Source organism: Choloepus didactylus, chromosome 2, assembly GCF_015220235.1.
Source record: "Choloepus didactylus isolate mChoDid1 chromosome 2, mChoDid1.pri, whole genome shotgun sequence".
NCBI lineage: Eukaryota > Metazoa > Chordata > Mammalia > Pilosa > Megalonychidae > Choloepus > Choloepus didactylus.
Window position 1 is genome coordinate 184,265,388 of NC_051308.1, and position 21,069 is coordinate 184,286,456.

Sequence of the window (21,069 nt, forward strand, 5' to 3'; positions counted from 1 at the left end):
TCTAAACCTATGGAGTGCAGAGAAGGTAGTGCTGAGGGGGGAATTTATAGCTCTGAATGCATACATTAAAAGGGAAGAAAGAGGTAAAATCAAAGAACTAACACAACAACTGAAGAAGCTAGAGAATGATCAGCAAACTAACCTTAAAGCAAGTAGAAGAAAAGAAATAGCAAGCATTAAATCAGAAATAAATGATATGTAGAACAACAACAAAAAAAAAATAAAGAGAATAAATAAAACCGAAAGTTGGTTTTTTGAGAAGGTCAACAAGATTGACAAATTCTTTAGCTAGACTGACAAAGTAAAAAATAGAGAAGACCCAAATAAACAAAATCATGAGGGGGGGATATTACTGTGCAACACAAAGGAATTTTAAAAATCATAACAGGATTCTATGAACAACTGTATGCCAACAAACTAGACAATTTAGAAGAAATGGGTAATTTCCCGGAAACACATGAACAGTCTAGATGGACCCAAAAAGAAATGGAAGACCTTAACAAACCAATCACAAGTAAAGAAATCCAATCTGTCATCAAAAAGCTTCGTATACATAAACATCCAGGACTAGCTGACTTCAAAGGGGAATTTTACCAAATTTTCCAAAAAGAACTGACACCACTCCTGCTCAAACTCTTTCAAAAAATTGAAGAAAACGGAAAACCACCTAAGGCATTTTATGAAGCTAACCATCACCCTAATACCAAAACAGATAAAGATGCTACAAGAAAGGAAAACTATAGGACAATCTCCCTAGTGAATACAGATGCAAAAATTCTCATCAAAACACTTGCAAATCGAATCCAAAGACACATTAAAAGAATCATACACCACGACCAAGTGGGTTTCAATCCAGGCATGCAAGGGTGGTTCAACAGAAGAAAATCAATCAGTGTAATACAACACATTAAGAAATCAAAAGAGAAAAATCAAATGATAATCTCAATAGATGCTGAAAAAGCATTTCACAAAATCCAACATCTGTTTTTGATAAAAACACTTCAAAAGGTAGGAATTGAAGGAAACTTCCTCAATATGATAAAGGGCATATATGCAAAACCCACAACCAGCACAGTACTCAACGGCAAGAGACTGAAAGACTTCCCTCTAAGATCAGAAACGAGACAAGGATGACCTCTGCCACCACTATTATCTAACCTTTTGCTAGATGTTCTGGCCAGAGAAATAAAAGGCATCCACAGTGGAAAGGAAGAAGCAAAACTGACATAATTTGCAGATAATATGATCTTATATTTGGAAAATCCTGAGAAACTGAAGACAGCAACTTGAGCTAATAAACAAATACAGCAAAGTAGTGGGATACAACATTAATGCACGAAAGTCAGTAATGTTCGTATACACTAGAAGTGACCTAACTGAAGAGACACTCAAAAAAAAAAAAAAAAGAAAAGAAAATTCCATTCACAACAGTAACTAAAAAAATCAAGTACCTAGGAATAAACTTAACCAAGGTTGTAAAAGACCTCTACACAGAGAACTGCATAACTAGAAGAAATTAAAGTGGACCTAAAGAGATGGAAAGATATTCTATGTTCATGGATAGGAAGGATAAACATCATTAAGATGTTAATCCTACCCAAAGTGGCCTTTCTTTCTCTAAGCTCAACTCGGCAAATAAATCCATTAACCCCCCAACCCATCCCCACCTTCCCCAGCCGAGGGACATTACTCCCAGGTGAATGAATCTCCCTGGTGACATGGGACATGACTCCCAGAAATAAGCCTGGACTTGGCAGTGAGGGATTGAAAATGTCTACTTGACCAAATGGGGAAAAAGCAAGGTAACAAAATAAGGTTTCAGTGGCTAAGAGATCTCAAATAGAGTTGAGAGGCTAACCTGAAGGTTTCTCTATGAAAGCTCCAGCTAGATATCCTAAATGGCCACAGTATGCCATGCCCTTACCAACAGTAGTCCCAAAATACCTAGGTCCCTATCTGAGATTCTATAAAAGGTTCACTTACTAAGTTTTATCTCTCAGAAACTTAAATCCAACAGAATGTTCCCATGCCAAACAAGTCCTAAAATCCAGAGGCAACAGCCTCTTTAAGAACAACAATCAGATGCAGCCCCCTTCCCCATAATGCCGACATCCCCTTTCAATATGAACAAGTTAGGGTGGTCACCGTCTAGACAGCCCTGAAGATTGAGAAAGTGATTAACATGAGGAAGGGGTAGCAACAGACAAGATAGGATTTAACAAAGGGTTATGAATACTGAAACTTTATATAAATACATATACATTTTTTAGATGCTAGGGTATTAGAATCGCTAGAAGGAAATAACTGAAATGGTGAAACTGTAACCTATAACATTCTTTGACATTTGCTCTATAGCTATTCATTGAATTATGGTTTGAAAATTGTCACCTTTCTGTATATATCCTATATTTCACAATAAGGAAAGAACTGAAAATGTGGAACTATAAACCATAACATTTTTTGAAATTACCTATATAACTGCTTGTTCAGCTGTACTTCGAAAGTTAACACCTTTCTGTATATATGTTATATTTTACAATAATGGAAATAACTGAAATTTTGGAACTGTAACCCATAACATTCTTTGAAATTTGCTCTCTTAACTACTTGTTAAATCATACTTTGAAAGGTATCTCTGTTACGTATATATGTTAAAGTTCCAATAAAAAATGCATAAAGAGGAGTTATAAAAACAATTCTGTTTACAATAGCATCTGAAATAATATAAAATCAAGAAACATATTCAACCTCCTCACCCCACCTCTCAAATGATGCCTCATCTCAGACTTTGTGGAGAAAAATGAGTAAATTAGACAAAAATGACCACATTTTCCTACCTCCATATCTATGGACGTACATACATCTATGAACACATGCCCTTCCTTCCATCCTATTTATTGCAAAGGAAAAAGAATCCCTACTCTTATCACGAGCCAGCCCTTCCACTTGTGCCCTGAATCCCATTACCTTTTGTTTTCTCAAAGACTTAACTCCTCCAATAAAACCTTTTTTTCCTGCATCATCAATTTCTCCCTCTCTACTGTATCTCTCTGTATATTTCCATTGACATACAGATATTCTTTTCTATCACATTGGTCCCCTACCAGCTACCACTCCACCTGTTAATTCCTCTTCACAACACAACTTCTCAGGAAGTTATCATATGAACAATTTAGGTTGGTCAGTGTCCAGATATCCCTGAAGACTGAGACAGTGATCAAACAAGAGAGAGGGGTAGCAACTGACAAGACAGGATTGAACAGATTATGAATACTGAATCTTTATGTAAATAATTTGTTTTTATTTTCTAGGGTACTAGAATAGCTAGAAGGAAATAACTGACATGGTGGAATTGTAACATATGCTTTGAAATTTGCTCTATAGCTTCTTGTTAAATTATACAGATATATTTCTGTATGTATATTACATTTCACAATAAGGAAATAACTGAAATTGAGAAACTCTAACCCACAACAATCTTTGAAATTTGCTATATAAGCACTTGTTAAATCGTATTTTTAAAGTTATCGCCTTTCTGTATATGTGTTATATTTCACAATTTAAAAAAGTAAAAACAAAAAAGAAAGAAAGAAAAGGAAAAACGTTGATTGACTTGACCAATGTCAAAAAGCTAGTTAAGTGACAGAACTGAAGCTTAACATAAGTTGCCCCTGTTCTTCTCATTAAGCTGTTTGCCTTACACTCCACGCATAGCTCCAGAATAGCATTTCTGTAGCAAGTTAATCTCTTATAAACAAAAGCTGCTAGTAGAAACTAAACTTAGTGTCTTTCTATTCATCAAGAAATTGCCTATGACTGTCAAAAAAAGCTTAAATAAAATGAAGATGAAAAATACATATTTTGCAATGAAGGGAGGAAGACAACCAGCCTGAGAATGTGAGAAATGATCCATAGGGTTAGGACGGTTCTAAGCTTCATATTCCTGGTTCCAGGTGGTAACATCTATGTTTATTTCTTGTAAGTCATACATGAAATTCTGAAGGGGAAAATTTTTTAAAAGACTTAAGATAAAAATGCCTGTTTCTCATCCTTCCTTTCCTCCAATTTCCCAGGAATCTGAATGGATGAAGGGATTGGATCAAAGCAATGAGTACAAAGCTATGTGCTTTGTGTAAACTCTGCAGAAGGTGCAAAGCAGACTGGAAGTGGGAAAATAAAATGAAAATGAAATCAGGGTAACATAAATGCAATTCAGTTCAAGAAATATTTGGAAAAAAGTAGAGAAAGGAAGCATATACAAGGAGGAAATTAGCATTATGGCAACAAGAAGAAAAATTTGCTGGATTTTTACTTCAGTGGTCCTGACGAAAAATAAGGGTAAAGATGACTCTTCCCTGAACAGAATTATGTCCTGACCAAAGAATAAAGACTATATCTAATAATTTTTTTTCATACCTGGCTTGGCCAAAGAAGGGAATTTAACCATAAAGTATATTTTCAGTCACTTCCAATTTTACCTCAACTCTTGATTTAAAATGATGGAGATAATTTGCATCTGTCACTAAAAGTCAAACATTTTCTCCCTTACAGAAAAACAGGTGTTCCCAGGAATTTATAAGTGTAAAAATAGTCATTAGTCAGATTGATAGGAAAGTCATTAAAATGACAGCTACCTTGTCTAAGGCCAGTAGCCCAAAACATTGTATTTTGTTACTATTTTCTGATCAACATTCTTCTTCCATAACCAGTCTACTGTGCAAGGAAACTAACAGAAATAAAGTCCTATTTGTTCTTTAACAGAAAAAGTAAATCAAAGAAAGCCAATAAATAGTCATGCCAAGATTCAAACACATATAGTGTGCTAATCAAATATTCAAACATAAAAATTTATTAACCCATAGATTCTTTCAAAAGACAAAACAAAATCATGCATATGGGTAAAGATAATGGGGAAGACAGAAAAATAAAACAGCTGATGTAACAGGGTATACCAAACTATTATAGTTAAAATACTGAGTATCAATTATACAGCTAAAAAATTCTAATCCAAGGTAACTGCTTTGGGGTGGGGAAAAAAATATTACTTTCCATTTTAAGCTCTCATGGGCTATACAGATGATCATTTCATTCCAAAAAATATTTGAAAACTTATAGGAATTCAGGCCCAAGCTACAAAAGAACCAAAGAAATCAAATTTCTTTGTTTCTACAAAAGCTAAAATATTTCACAAAATGCTTTCACTACTCAGAAAATGAAATCATTACTAAAGTATAAACATATTCCAGGCCTGGCCCATCATTGGTCTTTAATCAAAAGGCAACATGTCATTGACAGAAAATAGCAACTTTATAAAAAATATATATAATAAACACTGTTTTCCTCAAGGAACTGAAGGAAGGCACTATAAATGCAAGTATATCTAGCCTACTCAAATTCCCATAGTGCCCTCATCAACTGATTTTTAAGGATAAGGAAAAATCTGTTTATAGGATCACTCAAAGCAAAATTGCTTGGAATAACCACCTGTCCAGAGGCCTCATGCTGGGCTGTGCTTAATCAAGACTGAGTCCCTCACAGTCCATATCCACCCTTCAATCCTTGCTTCATTCCATTCCTTCTTAGTTTTAAAGGTTACTAGAGAACAAATATGATCAATAGCCCTGTCCAACTCATCAATAATTCATGACAACTTTTATATAAGCTGAATTACAATGTTCACCTTCTTTAAAAAACAGAATAACCCAATGGACCTGATTTCCCTAGAATTCCTCCAGACCACATCAAAGGGATTCTACAAAATAAAGAGGGTTTACACTACCAGTTATTAATTTCAAAAAAAAATCCAGCTGCTGAAAATTTTTTAAACTACTGCCATAACCAAACAGAAAGCTCTAAAGATGGGTATTTCAGATATAAGATAGGTGAATTTTGGAGAGTATCTGAGGATTACCAGTAATAGACCTTTTAGCTCCCCTTAAATCATACCATGTTTTTTCTCTATCCATGGAATAGGCCCTGATTACATTAACTGACTGGTCATATAAGTAGATCTCAATAAATGTGTCTCAAGAGCTTCATATAAATCAATTTTTTTCTTTTAAATGAATGCTATTTTCTATTTATTTACTTTATAACATTAGAGGCAGCAGACAGCAGAAGGTCAAGTAAGGGCTTTGGAGTCAAGAGGCTCTACTTTGGACAACCTGTATGGTCAAAGATCAGTTGTTTAACCTACCAAAATCTAACATCCTCTTAAGCAAAATGAAAATAAATTCCTTCTTACTGAGTTGTGAGCACTAAACACAACATTATATGTAAAATGTTTAGCCTTGTGCCTTGCTCACAGCACGTGCTCAAGGGTATCCATTTTTTATGGCTCTTTAGGCTGCAATGACTTCAGTTAAGCATTCTTTGTCATATTAGCTCTAACCCATATTTTAATCATATATATTGACTGCTCTGTAAAAACAAACAGAAATATAAGGAGCTATTTTATGAAACCCCTTTAAGTAAGAAATACTGAATTCTTTTTCTAACTTCATAACTTTTTATTTTGGGGGGGAAAATATTAACCCATTTAACAGAATATCGATATGGCTTTATGACCATAATTGATCTTAATCGCATCTGAACTAATCACCTAAGATATTCATATTTCCTTACCATGAAGACTGCCACAGTCAACAGTGACACTGAATATTCAAAACACGCATTCATTTTAATTAAAAGCATTATTTCCTTCAATTTTTTTAAAGCTATGATCAGGCTACATAAGCAACAACTTGTAAAGATTTACATCAATGCATAGAGTTAGCTAACTCAGGGAAAACACAACTTCTCCAAATTCATCCCAGCTAAAAGAACTGGGTCAAAATGTGGAAAGGGAACTAATAGGCATTATGCTAAGCACTTTACATTGGTTAACATTTAATGCTCACACTACCTTTGTTCATGGCAAGCATGATTATCCCCTGTACAGAAAGGAGTTAACAGAGTGGACTATGACTACCATCCTTGGAAGGGCCTGCTTGCAAAGTTGGCCTTTGGCTGGCATCTGGGAACTTAATATTTTGGAAGGGTTCTCATCATTCCGTGGTAAGAACAGCTCACTGTGCCTGAACTGTTTATGCAAACAGGGTGGTTTATGCTGAACACTTTCCTTCTAGGAGTCTGAATTTTAGTACATGCTAGACAGTCTGTGACTCTGTGACCAGTCCCCAATAAAACTCCTAGGCAGTGAGTCTCTAATGAGCTTCCATGGTAGACAATATTTCACACATGCTTTGTCACATTTGTTGCTGGAGGATTTAAGCATGTCCTATGTGACTTCCAAGAGAGGACTCTTGGAATCTTGTGCCTGGTTTCCTCCACACTTTGCCTCATGCATCTTTCCCCTCTGCTGATTTTGCTTTTTATCTGTCCACTGTAATTAACCATAGCTGTGAAACCTCCTAGAAAATCATCAAACCTGGGGGAATCTTTAGGACCCCCGACAGATCCCCATTTTAGAAACATGGAATTAAGACAGAAGTAATTTGCCCAGGGTTAGTGGTGGATCCAAGATTCAAGCTTTCATCTGTCTGACTCTAAAGCTCACACTCCACAATCCTATGCTTCTTCCTTTCATAGACGCCTATTTAAGATATAAGTGGATTGAGAAGAATTTCTCTAAAAGTAGGTAACAGGGAGGGTGCATGCCACATCCCGTGCCCCAGAAGGGAGTAATAGATAGGATGCTGCCGCTGAAGTTACTACATGAGTTACAGCATAACACTGAATAGAACCAAGGAACAAAGAGCAGGCATGAGGAAGGAGATAAATGGATCACAACAAGAAAGTTTTTCTGTTTTTTGTTTTTTTCCTGCCATTAGCTGAGGTGAGAGGAAGAGAGAAATGGATAGGGCGGAATACTCCCCTGCCCCATTTCTAGGCCTCACCAGATTCCCCAAAGAGAAAAGTCAATAGCTTTATTATTCCTGGAGCTGGCTATTCCCAGAGGATAGGTTTGACCACCCTGGACAAGGAAAACACTATGATCAACTTTGGATAAACAGAATTACACAGCAAACACAGGCTTTAGAGTTAAATAAATGTGCACTCATTCCTGACTGTCACTTACTAACTATATAACTTTTGGCAATTTTTAAATGGTTTCTATATTTGAAAATCGGCAATAAAACTTAATAACGCTGTTTTCTGGCGTATATGAGATAATGTATATTAAACAGATAGCAATGTCCAGCAAAAGCACTTGCTTCTCCATTATCCATTATGACTCTTTGATGGACAACAACTCTACCCCACCCCTCACCACCCAGTGCCCTCCTTGATGATCTGAAACAGGCATGAGCCCTTCCAGTAAAGATCTAGACCCAGGCTTTTCCCAAAAGTGCCTCAAAAGAATTTATCTATGAAACTCTGCACACCATATTAAACTGGTGAAAATTCACAATGCACATTAGAATATTAAAATGTCAGAAAATTCTTACAGCAAAGAAACCTATTTGATTTTAACCTGGTGTTTTCTAAATTTATTTGATCCTTTATTTTTCACAATAACTACTTGATATTCACATTTTGAAAACTGCTACTCCAGCAAACAGGCATATTAAAGTTGGTAAGGGGTGAGGGAGACATAGGGAAGAGATGTCAAAATACAATATTATATAATTTCTCATCCCTTTCCAGGTTAAAAAACATATATATATATATTTTGAAAAAAAATTAAAAAATATTTTTTGTGCCACAGATGTGTTTTGAAGACCCATAAAATGACCATATTTATATATCTGCTTCAGATCTCTAAATCAGTAGTACTCAAACTTTTTGGTCTTAGAACTCCTTTAAACTCCTAAAAGTTTTTGAGCACAATGGAATGGGGATTACAAAGGGGCACAAGGAAATTTTAAGGGGTGATGGATATGGTCATAATCTTAATTGCAGGGATGGATAGATTCACAACTATATGCATGTCAAATTTAATCAAATAGCATACTTTCAATATATGCAATTTATTATATTTCAATAAATAAAGCTATAAAACATTACTAAAACTGCAAAGAGCTTTTGTTTATGTGGGTTATATCTATCAACATCTACTGAATTAGAAATTAGAACTGAGAAATTTAAAGAATATTTATGTATTAATTCATTTAACATACCAATAACCCTCCATATTAACATAACTTATTTTTAATTTAAAAAAAGTATATTTTCAACAAAAGAAATTAGCAAGTAGACTGCATTTTTTATAATCCTGCAAATCTCCTTAATATCTGTCTTCAAAGTAAACAGGCAGTTTTCCACATTTGCTTCAGCATTCCTTGTGTCCTGATAAGTTGTTTGGGTTAAAGCATATGAAGAAAATTTGGCCTCAATCTGACATAGAGTTGGAAAAGGGAGCAGTCTTTTTAGATAATTGTGGATATTCTTCTTTAAAAAAAAAAACTTTCCTTTACAAGACAGATACAAAAATATTACACATCCCATACAGAGAATGCTAACACATCCCTGCTCCAGATACACCAATTTTAACATTTTGCCACTTTTACAGTATCATTCTATAAATCCATCTGTCAATCCATCCATCCACCAATACATACATACATGCATCTATCTATCTTCAAAACATTTGAGAGTCAACTGCATACATCACATTCCTTGAACATATTAAATGCTTCCATGCACATTGCCTGAGAACATGGTGTACATAATTAATGCCACTAAATTGTATTCTTAAAAATAGCTAAAAGGAAAAATATTTTGAAATATATATTTTACCAAAATAAAAAATATATAAAAATAAACAAATGAAGGGGAAACAATCTTTGCAAAAAAAAAGAAAAGAAAAGAAAAGAAAAAAAAAAAAACCAGCAATGCAAAAGCATTATATATAACATGGGATCATTAAGTGGATTTATTACCAGATTTCTAAACATATGGTACTTACTTTTTTTTTTTTCAGTGTAAAATTAAGGCAAAGACAGTAAGTTTTTAAAAGGTCCATTTAAACTGTTGAACACTGTTAAATAATGAAGGATAGTATGTACTTGGCTACTATGTACAATATTGGGACAAATATTTACCATCACTGTGCTTTCTGATTTTAACATTAGGCCCTTAAAAGATATGCCAGAGGAGAAAAATACAAATTTCAAAATGCAAAACCCGTTAACAACACTTTTCAATTAAAAAAAACATTGTTCTCTGATGGAACGTAGAATTCTGTCAATTACAGGGAAAAATGAAAAACTAAAGGTTAATTTAGGAACTATTCCAAATAAAGCAGTATATATTCACTCTTATAGAATAAACCATTTTCAAGCTATACTTAAATTCTAGTTATTGAGTCATACATCCCAGTAGTCCATTTTATAAAATTATGTTTCGGTCCATACAATTTAAATTTTATAACATTAAAATGATAATAAAAAAACTGCATTTAAAAAAATGATAATAGAGAAGGTCAACTTACTCTATCTGCTAATCCTCCAGGAACTATAGTCCTCACAACCACGCCACTTGATTTGCCTCCAACTATTCCAAAACCTAGTCCAGAGCCATCATTAATGAGCTCAACTTCTTCAATATGACCCCAACAAACCTATAAATTAATGACAAGAGCCACAAGTGTCAGTAAAACATAGATTCTTTCCAATACAGTACACTTAGATGCTGAAAGTAGTGTGTGGCTTTCCAACACAATAATTACTAAAGTAACAGATATATAACAAATTGCACATTCATTCATTTGTTCAATAAAATGAACAAATTTATTTATTCATGTTTAGCAATTTTCTAGAGGCTAAAAGATATAAAATCATTTGGTCCCTGCCCTTAAGGACAGGAGAAGAACTAAAACACAAATAATTGAAATACATAGCAGACTATTGTATCAAAAGACACTGTAGCTCCAAGAAGACAAGAAGAGGGTGGCATTTAAAAATATACTACAGGTAACGAAGACATTTGGGCAAGCGGAAAATGTAAGAGCAAAGCTGGGCCAGAAAACAAAGTGGGCCAAAACATGGTCAAAATATTGGATTTAATTGGGTAAGCAAGTGGAGAATAATTGACGATTTTAGAAGAGGGAATAACAAGAAGAAAGCAGTTACTGAGGAAGACTCATCGGTAGCAACATGAAGAATGAAATGGTAAGGACATAAGGTGAAAAAGATGAATTTAAGAGACACTTACAAAGCAGAGGCCAAATAGGCCCAACCAAGGATATTAGCAATAGGAATATAGAAATCAGACTGAGAGACATAAGCATTTTAGCAGGCTTCCATAAGAAATGCACATTAAATTCACATAATCCAACGGTAAAATAAAACTCACCCTTTCAAAATCATTAAGGCATAACTCATTTCTTTCCTTTCTAAACAATTTCTGAACACAAAATTACTATGCAATTTTAAATATTAAAATAACTGTTAATAAATTCATGTTTGGAACAATACCTCGGAAGTAATAGTGTTTGCTAAAAAAAAAAGTATGCCTGAATTAATAACAGCAGCTGATAGTCACAGTGCTTTATGCTGCACCAAACACTGTACTTAGCTCTTCATTAACTTTCTCATTTATTCCCCACAATATCTCTGTGATGTAGACACTGTTATCAGTACCAAATAACAGTTGTGGAGAAGTTAAGAAACTTACCTAGTGTGACACAGCTAGGAAATGCAAGAAATGTACTTAACCCCACCTACATCTGACTCAAATGCCCTTGCTCTTAACCACTAAGCCAAGCAATTTCTCTGTTTGTTCATTCTATTTATTACATATATGTGCTTTATAAATATTACTGATTACAAAAGTAAAAATAGGTATACATTAATTCATGTTGTGGCTTTTTACTGCTCCCAGTGTATTGTTTTTTCTTTTGTCCCAAAGAATAAAAGTTAAATAAATCAGGTAGCACTCAGTGTTATAAGAAACTAAGATTTATTAGCTTGCATTTGGAAGATGCAAGCCAACATTTGTGAAATGTTACAAAATAAGTTTAAGGATTCCCCAAAGAGACATACACTTTTATTTTATTTTAAAAAATCTGTTCAATAGAGATCATTACATTAAAAAACTGCTACAGTTTGATAATATCAATAACCTAGTCATAAATCCCAAGATATTTTACAAAAATAATGTTTTTGAAATAATAAAATCTCACTTAAGACCCTCAACAGTAAATCTTTAATAAAAACTCTCAGCTTAATTAATAAACTGGCTACATCAGCAAGGAACACACACTCTTTTCATCACCAAATAAATTACACCTAATATTTCAATATTCCCTCTATATTAAATAATAATCTTAAATAAGGAGACCCAAAAGACCCTAAAAAGACAAAGAAAACAAAAAACAAAAACAAATTTTAAAGACTTTCATGATAAATCTTGTTTAAATATGCTAATGCATTTGGAGATATGATCATCTTTCTTGAACTGTGACAAGTAAAATGGTACCCTCTAAATGTCTTTAAACTTTTTACAATTAATGGCATAATTCAAAATGAAGCATTTTTCCAAACTTGCAACTCACTGTTTCAGGCAGAGTTGTATCACTTAGGCTGGCAGAAGTACTGCTTCTTGTGTGGACTGGTTCCCTGGCCACAGCCAGACACAAAGACCCGGTGGTTTGTTGTAATAATGCAATTGCTTGCTGATGGGAAATGTTCTGATCTAGTGGTGTGTGATTAATGGCCAATATCTGATCATTTTCCTTTAACCTTTGATCCCTGGATAAAATAAGAAAAAATTTTGTTTTAAGTGATACAGTCTCATAAAAAAGTCTATTATTCAAGTTAAACAGTTTATTGCTTATTGTACTACTTCACTTGGTACATCTATTCAAATAATTATTTAAGTATATAATGCAACAGAGCTCTTCAGAGTGCTTTTTATCGAAACACTTATTAACAAATTAACCAATTAGTTATTGTATCCATAAACACATGCACTCATTTTAAAAGCCAATGGCAAGATAGATAAACAAAAACAATCTATAGGGTCTCACTGCCAACATTTTGCAAGTGTGGACACTGCCTCCATTACTGCACAAACCTGTACTCCTGAACTACTATCCATACCACATTGGGAAAACTACATTCTTAAATTCACCAATAACCTCTCCAGCATATTCACTAAGACACTACTGTCCTTCATTTTTCCAACGTTTGCCAATGCAAAATTTGAGATTACTTTCAAACCTATATCCGAGTCCTCATCTCTTTCCCACACAACAATCTCCAAGGTAAAAAGAAATATTTTAAAGAAATTAGCATAATCTCTTAAGAAAAACAGATCATCGTTAATATTTATTGAGCACTCACGAGCCAAGTACTGTGCTAAGTGATTTACATGCATTATATCACTTATTCCTCACAATCACCTTGTAAATTATTTATTCATTAAATTTTACGTACAAGTAGTTGACACCTATACAAGCTTAGCTAAGTATTCTGACTCCTAGAACAGCCTAGGATTTGTCCCGGTTTACTGTACTTGACTTTACAATTTTAATTTTCAAAATATAGGACAGAACAGAAAGTCATTAAGTCTTTTAATGACTTAAATTTAGAATTCTGAAAGGTCCATTTTATTGGCTCTTACCATGTCTCAGTTCAAAGAAGATCAGCAAAATTTTGACAGGGACCAGAATTTGGTAGCTACTAACCTTAAGACGCAGTATACATTTGGTTGGCATTCAAAAGACTTCAACATTTGGCCCCAAAGTACTCTTCCAACTTGCCTCCTCCTTACAAAAACCTCTTCTCCAACTACTTTGATCTCTTTCCCTCTCAAACTTTGATCTCTTTCTCCCTTTCTGGCATTTCCTGCTTTTGTGAAAATTGTTTCCTCCATTTCTAATGCCCTTTCACTGCACTCATCCAAATTCAATACATCCTTCACAATCCAGCTGAGTCTCCCTCTCCATTACTTACCTCATTACACCATTTATTTATCACGCACTGAATATTCATTTATGCTACATACACTATCCACAGAGCCTTTCCTATTCAATTTGAAGTATTCTGACGACAGGGACTTATACATTTTTTTGTTGTTGTTGTTGAATTTTATTTTGAAATAAATTCAAACTTACAGGAACAGTTGCAAAAACAATACAAACCCCATACACAGAACTCCAGCACACGCCAACCCCCTTCTACCGATACCCCAGATCCACCATCTTTAACATCCTGTCATTCTACCATTTCTTTCTTTCCCTCCCTCCCTCCCTATTTATCGTCCATCATCTATTGTTCTGTCTTCTGAACATAAGAGAGCTAGCTGCACACATCCTTGAACAAACAATATAATTCACGTGTACATTTCCCATGAACAAGAACATTCATTTACGCAATTACATTAAGCACCGCTAAGAGGTTCAAGAAATTCAACATTAATAAAAAGCTTACATTCTGTATTTCATTTTTTTCTTATGTCCCAACTGTGTCCCTTTGAGCCTCCTCTCCTCCATCCTCAGATCCCATCCAGGATCATCCCTGGCATTTAATTGTCATTATCTGTGGAGACACGGAAGGTCCCCTGGCTCCGTAGACTATACAGTGGGCCCACTTCCCAAGCTCCAGATGCCTGAAGGTGGGCCCCAAGCTGGAAAAAGGCCAAAGTTTTGCATGTCTGAAGGCAGACAGCAATTTAGATAAGGGCTCCTTGCTGGGCTCCTTCCATGCTCCTGTCTCCCACTCCTGCTGTTTCCTATCTAGCCCCAAAGAAATTGTCCCTTGAGATTAAAGATATGTAAACACACCTTATGGCTTTAGAAAAAATGTACCCTCCCTGAAATACCTGAAAACAGTCGCATAGGAAACTACCTTGTATGCTATAAAAACCTGTAGAAATGAGTAGAATAAAACTTTCTTTTGCATGAACACAGAAGACGGAGTGGGCTCCCTTCTTTCACAATTATCTATTTAGACTTTCTTTTTTTTTAACTATGGAAACATATATAGAGCATAAATCTTCCCATTCCAATACCTCCCAAGCATTCCATTAGTGGGATTAATCACATTCAGACTGTCGCAATGCCATCACCTACCCACCATGCATTATTAGAAATTTCCCCTCACCCCAAACAGAAACCCTACACTCATTTCTTATTAACTCCCCAATGTCCATTCCCCCACTTCTCGTAACCCATACTGTACTTTTCATCTCTACAATCATATTCTCTGATACTTTCTTTGTGTTTACCATGGGGCTTAAATTTAACATCTTAAATCTATAACAATCTTGTTTTCTTTGATACCAACTTAACTTCAATAGGACACCTAAACTATATTCCTTTGCTCCTCCATTCCTCCACCATTACGTAGTTCTTGTCAAAAACTACATATTTTATATTTAGTCCAAAACTACTGATTTATCATTACACTTTATGTCTTTTAGATCCTGTAGGAAGTCAATAGCGGAGTTACATATCAAAAATACAGTAGTATTGGTATTTATATTTACCATGTGATCTTTACTGGAAATCCTTATTTTTTCATGTGGTTTCAGTCAGTTGTTTAGTGTCCCTTCCTTTCAGCCCACTCAATTCCCTTTAGCATTTCTTATAGGACTGATCTACTGGTGATGAAGTCCCTCAGTTTTTGATTATCCGGTAATGTTTTCATCTCCCCCTCATTTTTACCTCCAGGTGTTTGTGAATTTTCTAAGTCTCTGATGCTTATTGACTTCTATTGGTATTCCATTGTGGTCAGAGAATGTGCTTTGAATAAATTCAATTTTTTTTAATTTATTGAGGCTTGTTTTATGTCCCAACATACGGTCTACTCTGCAGAAAATTCCGTGATCACTAGAGAATAATGTGTATCCTGGTGATTTGTCATGTAATGTTCTATACATGTCTGTGAAATTTCTCTATCTCTCTCTCTCTTTGCTTTGTTTCTCCGTCGGTAGGGCTCCTTTAGTATCTGAAGTAGGGCAGGTCTTTTATTAGCAAAATCTCTCATTATTTGTTTGTCTGTGAAAAATTTAAGCTCCCCTTCAAATCTGAAGGAGAGCTGTACTGGATAAAGGTATTCTTGGATGGAAATTTTTCTCTCAGAATTTTAAATATGTCATGCCACTGCCTTCTCACCTCCATGGTGGCCGCTGAGTAGTCACTACTTAGTCTTATGTTGTTTCCTTTGTATGTGGTGAATTGCTTTTCTCTTGCTGCTTTCAGAACTTGCTCCTTCTCTTCAGTATTTGACAGTCTGATCAGAACATGTCTCGGAGTGGGTTTATTTGGATTTATTCTATTTGGAGTTTGCTGGGCATTTATGCTTTGTGTATTTATATTGTGTAGAAGGTTTGGGCAATTTTCCCCAACAATTTCTTTGAATACTCTTTCTAGACCTTTACCCTTTTTTTCCCCTTCTGGGACACCAATGAGTCTTAAATTTGGACGTTTTGTTTTATCTATCATATCCCTGAGATCCATTTCGATTTTTTCAATTTTTTTCTCCAATCTTTCTTTTGTTCTTTCATTTTCTGTTCTGTGTTTCTCGAGGTTGCTAAGTTGTTGTTTAGGTTCCTCTAGTCTTGTACTATGAGTATCCAGACTCTTTTTAATTTGGTCAACAGTTTCTTTTATTTCCGTAAGATCATCTATTTTTTTATTTACTCTTGCAATTTCTTCTGTATGCTCTTCTAGGGTCTTCTTCGTGTCCTTTATATCCTGTGCCATGCTCTCATTGTTTGTCCTCAGTTGTTTGACTAATTGCTCCAAGTACTGTGTCTCCTCTGATCTTCTGATTTGGGTGTTTGGGTTTGGGTTATCCATATCGTTTTGTTTTATCATATGCTTTACAATTTTCTGTTGTTTTTGGCCTCTTGGCATTTGCTTTACTTGATAGGGTTCTTTTAGGATATGAATTATTATTGAAACACCAGTCTGATTTGTCAGAGCTACAGCTTGGTGGCATACACTTTCTCTAACTAACCAGCAGGTGGCATTTGCGAGTCACCTATTCCCCTCAAGTCAGTTCTCCCCCACTTTGTCTTTGTGGTGTGTAGGGGTCTGATTCTTATGAGGTTCAATTGGTGCACCAAGTTTGGGTGTGTTGTTGGTGCTGTCCACCCTGAATGTGGGGCATGTGTCTGAGCAGTTATTTAATTTAATAATTAAACCTCCTGGGTGTTCCTGGAGATTTAAGGCTGTTCCAAGAGTCTAAACCTTCACTTCAGTCTTGCCACAGATTGTTTCTGCCGCTGACACACAAGGCCTTGGTATTGGCGTATGGTCCCCGGGATTTCTGAGTGGGTCCGTCTTCCAAGCCGTGCCCTTCTTAAGGCTTCTGCTGAGGGATGGCTGTGCTACATCACAAGTGCGCACTGTCCCTCAAGGGAAGTTTTGGGCCTCCGGGCCGTGCAGGGGCATTCCCAGCCTGCTATAAGGATGGCTGAATGTGGTGTGTTAATTTCCCCCTTTTCACACAGCTCCACCTTCCCAGCTCTGGTACAATTAGTTGTGGGTGCACTAAAGGCTACTGACCATGCCCGATATTGTGCCGTGTGCTTATGTTGCTGGAAACACTTTCTGTCACACCAGGTCCCTTGGCGTGTCTCTGGGCTGTGGTGCCTGCACCAGGCAGGAGCATTCCTAGCCCACCAGGAAGATGGCTGCAAGGGGCGTGGTTTTTTCCCCTTTTGGCTAACCTCTATCTTCCTCATTCCGAGACAATTAGCCGTGGGGGTACGAAAAGCTATCTTCCACGCCACATATTGAGGTGTTTGCATAGCCCGTTCTTGCCGCACTTTGCTGTGTGGTTCTTGCTGCTGTGTCTGCAGCACTTCAGGGTTTTTTTTTTAAAAAAAGAACTAGTCCAACTGCAAACACCAACCCATGGTTTCCCCACACCATAGCATGGCCGCTGGACATTTAGCCAGCTCACTCACTCATTTCACCAAGTGCACGGTCCCTGTGGATTTAGCAGACCTTGCCCAGTTGGTGCATCACTGGAACTGGTGTTCTGGGTCACTTTCTGGCTTTTATCTAGTATTTTTCATGGAGGTGTTTTTTTGCCCTGTCTTACCTAGCCTCCATCTTAGGTTCTCTATACATTTTTAATTCTCCCTTGGAACTATACAAGTTGAATATTTCTATTTTTTTAAATTGGGGTTACTGATGATTTTTCATTTTTGCACACAAAATCACTGGGGATCTTCCTGTGGATACTTTGGAGATTACACTGTTAAATATACATGGCCCAGACATCTGGTATGGCCCCAAAACAATGATTTAAATTGTAAATAGTAGGGTTTTTAACAGAGTTCCAAATGGCCAGGCTTGGCTTCTGCAGCAGTTCTAATGAAGCAAAAGAATATTACAGGGGTGGAAATGGGGGAGTTAACTACCAAAGGCCCCTGCAAGTATGGGTCTGGGTCCTCAAGCTGTCCATGTTCATATCAGGGGCAAAGGTCTAATTAGCTGACTACTGAATGAAAGGCTCAGGGGCTGACCTGTCCAGAACGTACATGGATAGGGGGATTCTGATCTGCTTGCTGGAAAACCTAGCCTTGTTGCCTACCTCCTCCTCTTCAATTCTCAGGAGCTGGTTGTATATGACCAAGCGCTCAGATCAGCAAGGTTAACCAGTCTTGATCTTCCCAGCACAGAGACCCACCACCAGCAATGAAGGTATCTGCAGTTTCACCAGGGCAATGAGACACAACGACACACTATCCATTAGAGTGGGCCAGTTTGCATGCCTGAAGATACTCGGTCACAGAGAGGATCTATTTTTCTTTGAGCAGGAGGCAGCTGCATGATTTTCACTCATGGTCTTGGTAATTCACTTTGAATTGGTCATAATGAGATCATCCCCCATCACCTGATTCCTGCCCTAGCAATTAATTTCTTCCAAGCTTCCCAGTCATCCTGGCTAAAGGATCTTTCATAGAAACAACAGGGTAGTCCTTGATGAAGGACTTGTACACGTCCACCAGCTTGTCAGGTATGATGTACCTGATGAGGTCATCAGGAGTCTTGAAGAAGTCCAAGTCATACTTCCCACACCTATAGAACTCAGAGGAGTTATGTCCATGCCAATTACACCTTATCAGCGTAGTCAGCTTTCCCAGTTGCATTCATAAGCAGCTCTTGGGCTTCTTTAGTCTCTATGATATTAGGAGCAAGCCTAATATCCCACATTGGGTACATCTTTCCAATATTTCTTCTTGATGATATTCTTCACGTTGTGGTCATGTTGAGTGAAATAAGCCAGCACAAAAGGACAAATATTGTATGATCTCACTGATATGAAATGATTAGAATAAGCAAATAGCAAATTCATAGAGTCAGAATCTAGAATACAGATTATAAGGGGATGAGGCAGGGATAGGGAACAGGGAGTTAAGGCTTTAAATGTACAGAGTTCCTATTTTGGACAATGAAAGGGTTTTGGTAATGGATGGCGGTGATGTTAGCACAACATTGTGAACGCAATTAACACCACTGAATTACTAAATATTAGAATGTAGTTAAAAAGGAAAATTTTAGGTTGTATATGTTACTAGAATAAAAAAAAAAAAAAAAAAAAACAAGAACATAGGACTGTACAACAGAAAGAGTGAACCCTAATGTAAACCATGGACTGTGGTTAATAGCATAATATTCCTTCAATTATAACAAAGGTTCCACACTAATGCAAAGTGTCAATAATAATAGGGAAAACTGTGTCCCAATATTTCTGCTTGATGAAATTCTTCAGGTTGTGCTAAGTCTCTGTTCCAGTGCACATGCTTCCCTGAAGTTTGCTATACCAACAGGGAGGATCGTGAACTCCAGCCTGGGCAGCTTCTTGCCACCATGAGAACCACCACTGAGCAAACTGAAAGAGGGAATGGCAGCATGACTTTGGAATTGCCAGCTAAGTCAACAATGTGACAGTTCAGGGGAAAACCCCTTCTGAATTGCTCCACCTTGTATAAAGCAAGGGAGGAATACTCCCACAGTGGTGTTTGCACCAAATTTAGACTTATTTTCAGCTCCATCCATCTCTGTCATCAGCTTGTCATTCTGTGCTTGTTCCATAATGTTCAGTTTCTTGCTAACTAGGAAACTGCAATAGTTTTATTGATGTGCTCAATACCTCTGAGATACCTTTTCCCATATATCACATCTGGTCATTGTCCCAGAACTCTAGGCCTCACAGAGCTAGGCCTTCACAGCTGGGCATGGTAACTATGAAGAGAACTTTTGGGGTGAAGAAACCAACCTCAATGGTGGGATTTCCACAAATGTCAAAGACCTATGTGTCAATGATCTTGAGAATAGATATGGTGAGTTTCTGGATACCAGTTCTCATTGTCCAGGAAAGAAACAGAGGGTACTGTAGATGCCAAGAGGAGGTTAAGTTGGTGAGGTCTGGGTGCCCCAAGTCCCTGATTTCCTCTTGAACATTTCGATTTTTGATGCCAAAATTGTGGGTGGTTCTCACAATAGATCATGAAGCATTAAAAATACTGTTTAATAAATCTTTTTATTAATATTAGGAAAGGATTATGTTTTGATATTAAGTTACAAGAATTAAGATATAAAAATGTATATATTCTATGACCCTGTCTTTATAAAAATAAAAGTTCTGATTTATTTCTAGTTGTCTCAAGGTAGTGAAAATCCAAATGGTTTTTTTTTCTTTTGCTTCTTACTAAATTTCTGTATTTTATAATTTTTCTATTATATATGTAACTTTCAAAATGTTTTTCATAATTCATATATATACATATATTTAAATTAAGAATGATTTATATGAACGTTTCTCCTTAAATGTGAACACTAGAGGATAATATCCAGGAATCACTGCCATTATTACATTTGCAATGCCCTCTTCTCTCTAATTTCTTCACCTAAAACCTGATCACAGCTTGTTCATTCAGGGAAATTTCTTGAATAATCCCAAATGAAAGAGTTATCCTGAATCTTTTCAGCTCTGATGTAAATTATTTTGCATAAGGGTCAGCCTTCGATTTACTCATACGTAAATTTCCTACTTTCTGCAAATCAGTCGATTTCAATCACCCTTTCCTCCCTACCCAATAGGATTCCAAGATACCTCCTTTCTTTCCAGTCAGTATCTCTTCAGGGACTAAAAACTCAAC

At 36.2% G+C, this 21,069-nt stretch overlaps 1 protein-coding gene across 6 annotated transcripts in view; it reads right to left on the reverse strand.

Moving 5' to 3' along the window:
- Window positions 1-21,069, reverse strand: part of PATJ (PATJ crumbs cell polarity complex component) — a 450,328-nt gene that overhangs the window by 391,611 nt on the left and 37,648 nt on the right. For all 6 annotated transcript variants that reach the window (XM_037827057.1, XM_037827058.1, XM_037827056.1 and 3 more), the window contains 2 exons: window positions 12,500-12,695; window positions 10,436-10,564 (listed from right to left, as the gene is read on the reverse strand). In XM_037827057.1, the coding sequence (XP_037682985.1) occupies window positions 10,436-10,564; window positions 12,500-12,695 (325 nt within the window). The remainder of the gene's footprint in view (window positions 1-10,435; window positions 10,565-12,499; window positions 12,696-21,069) is intronic.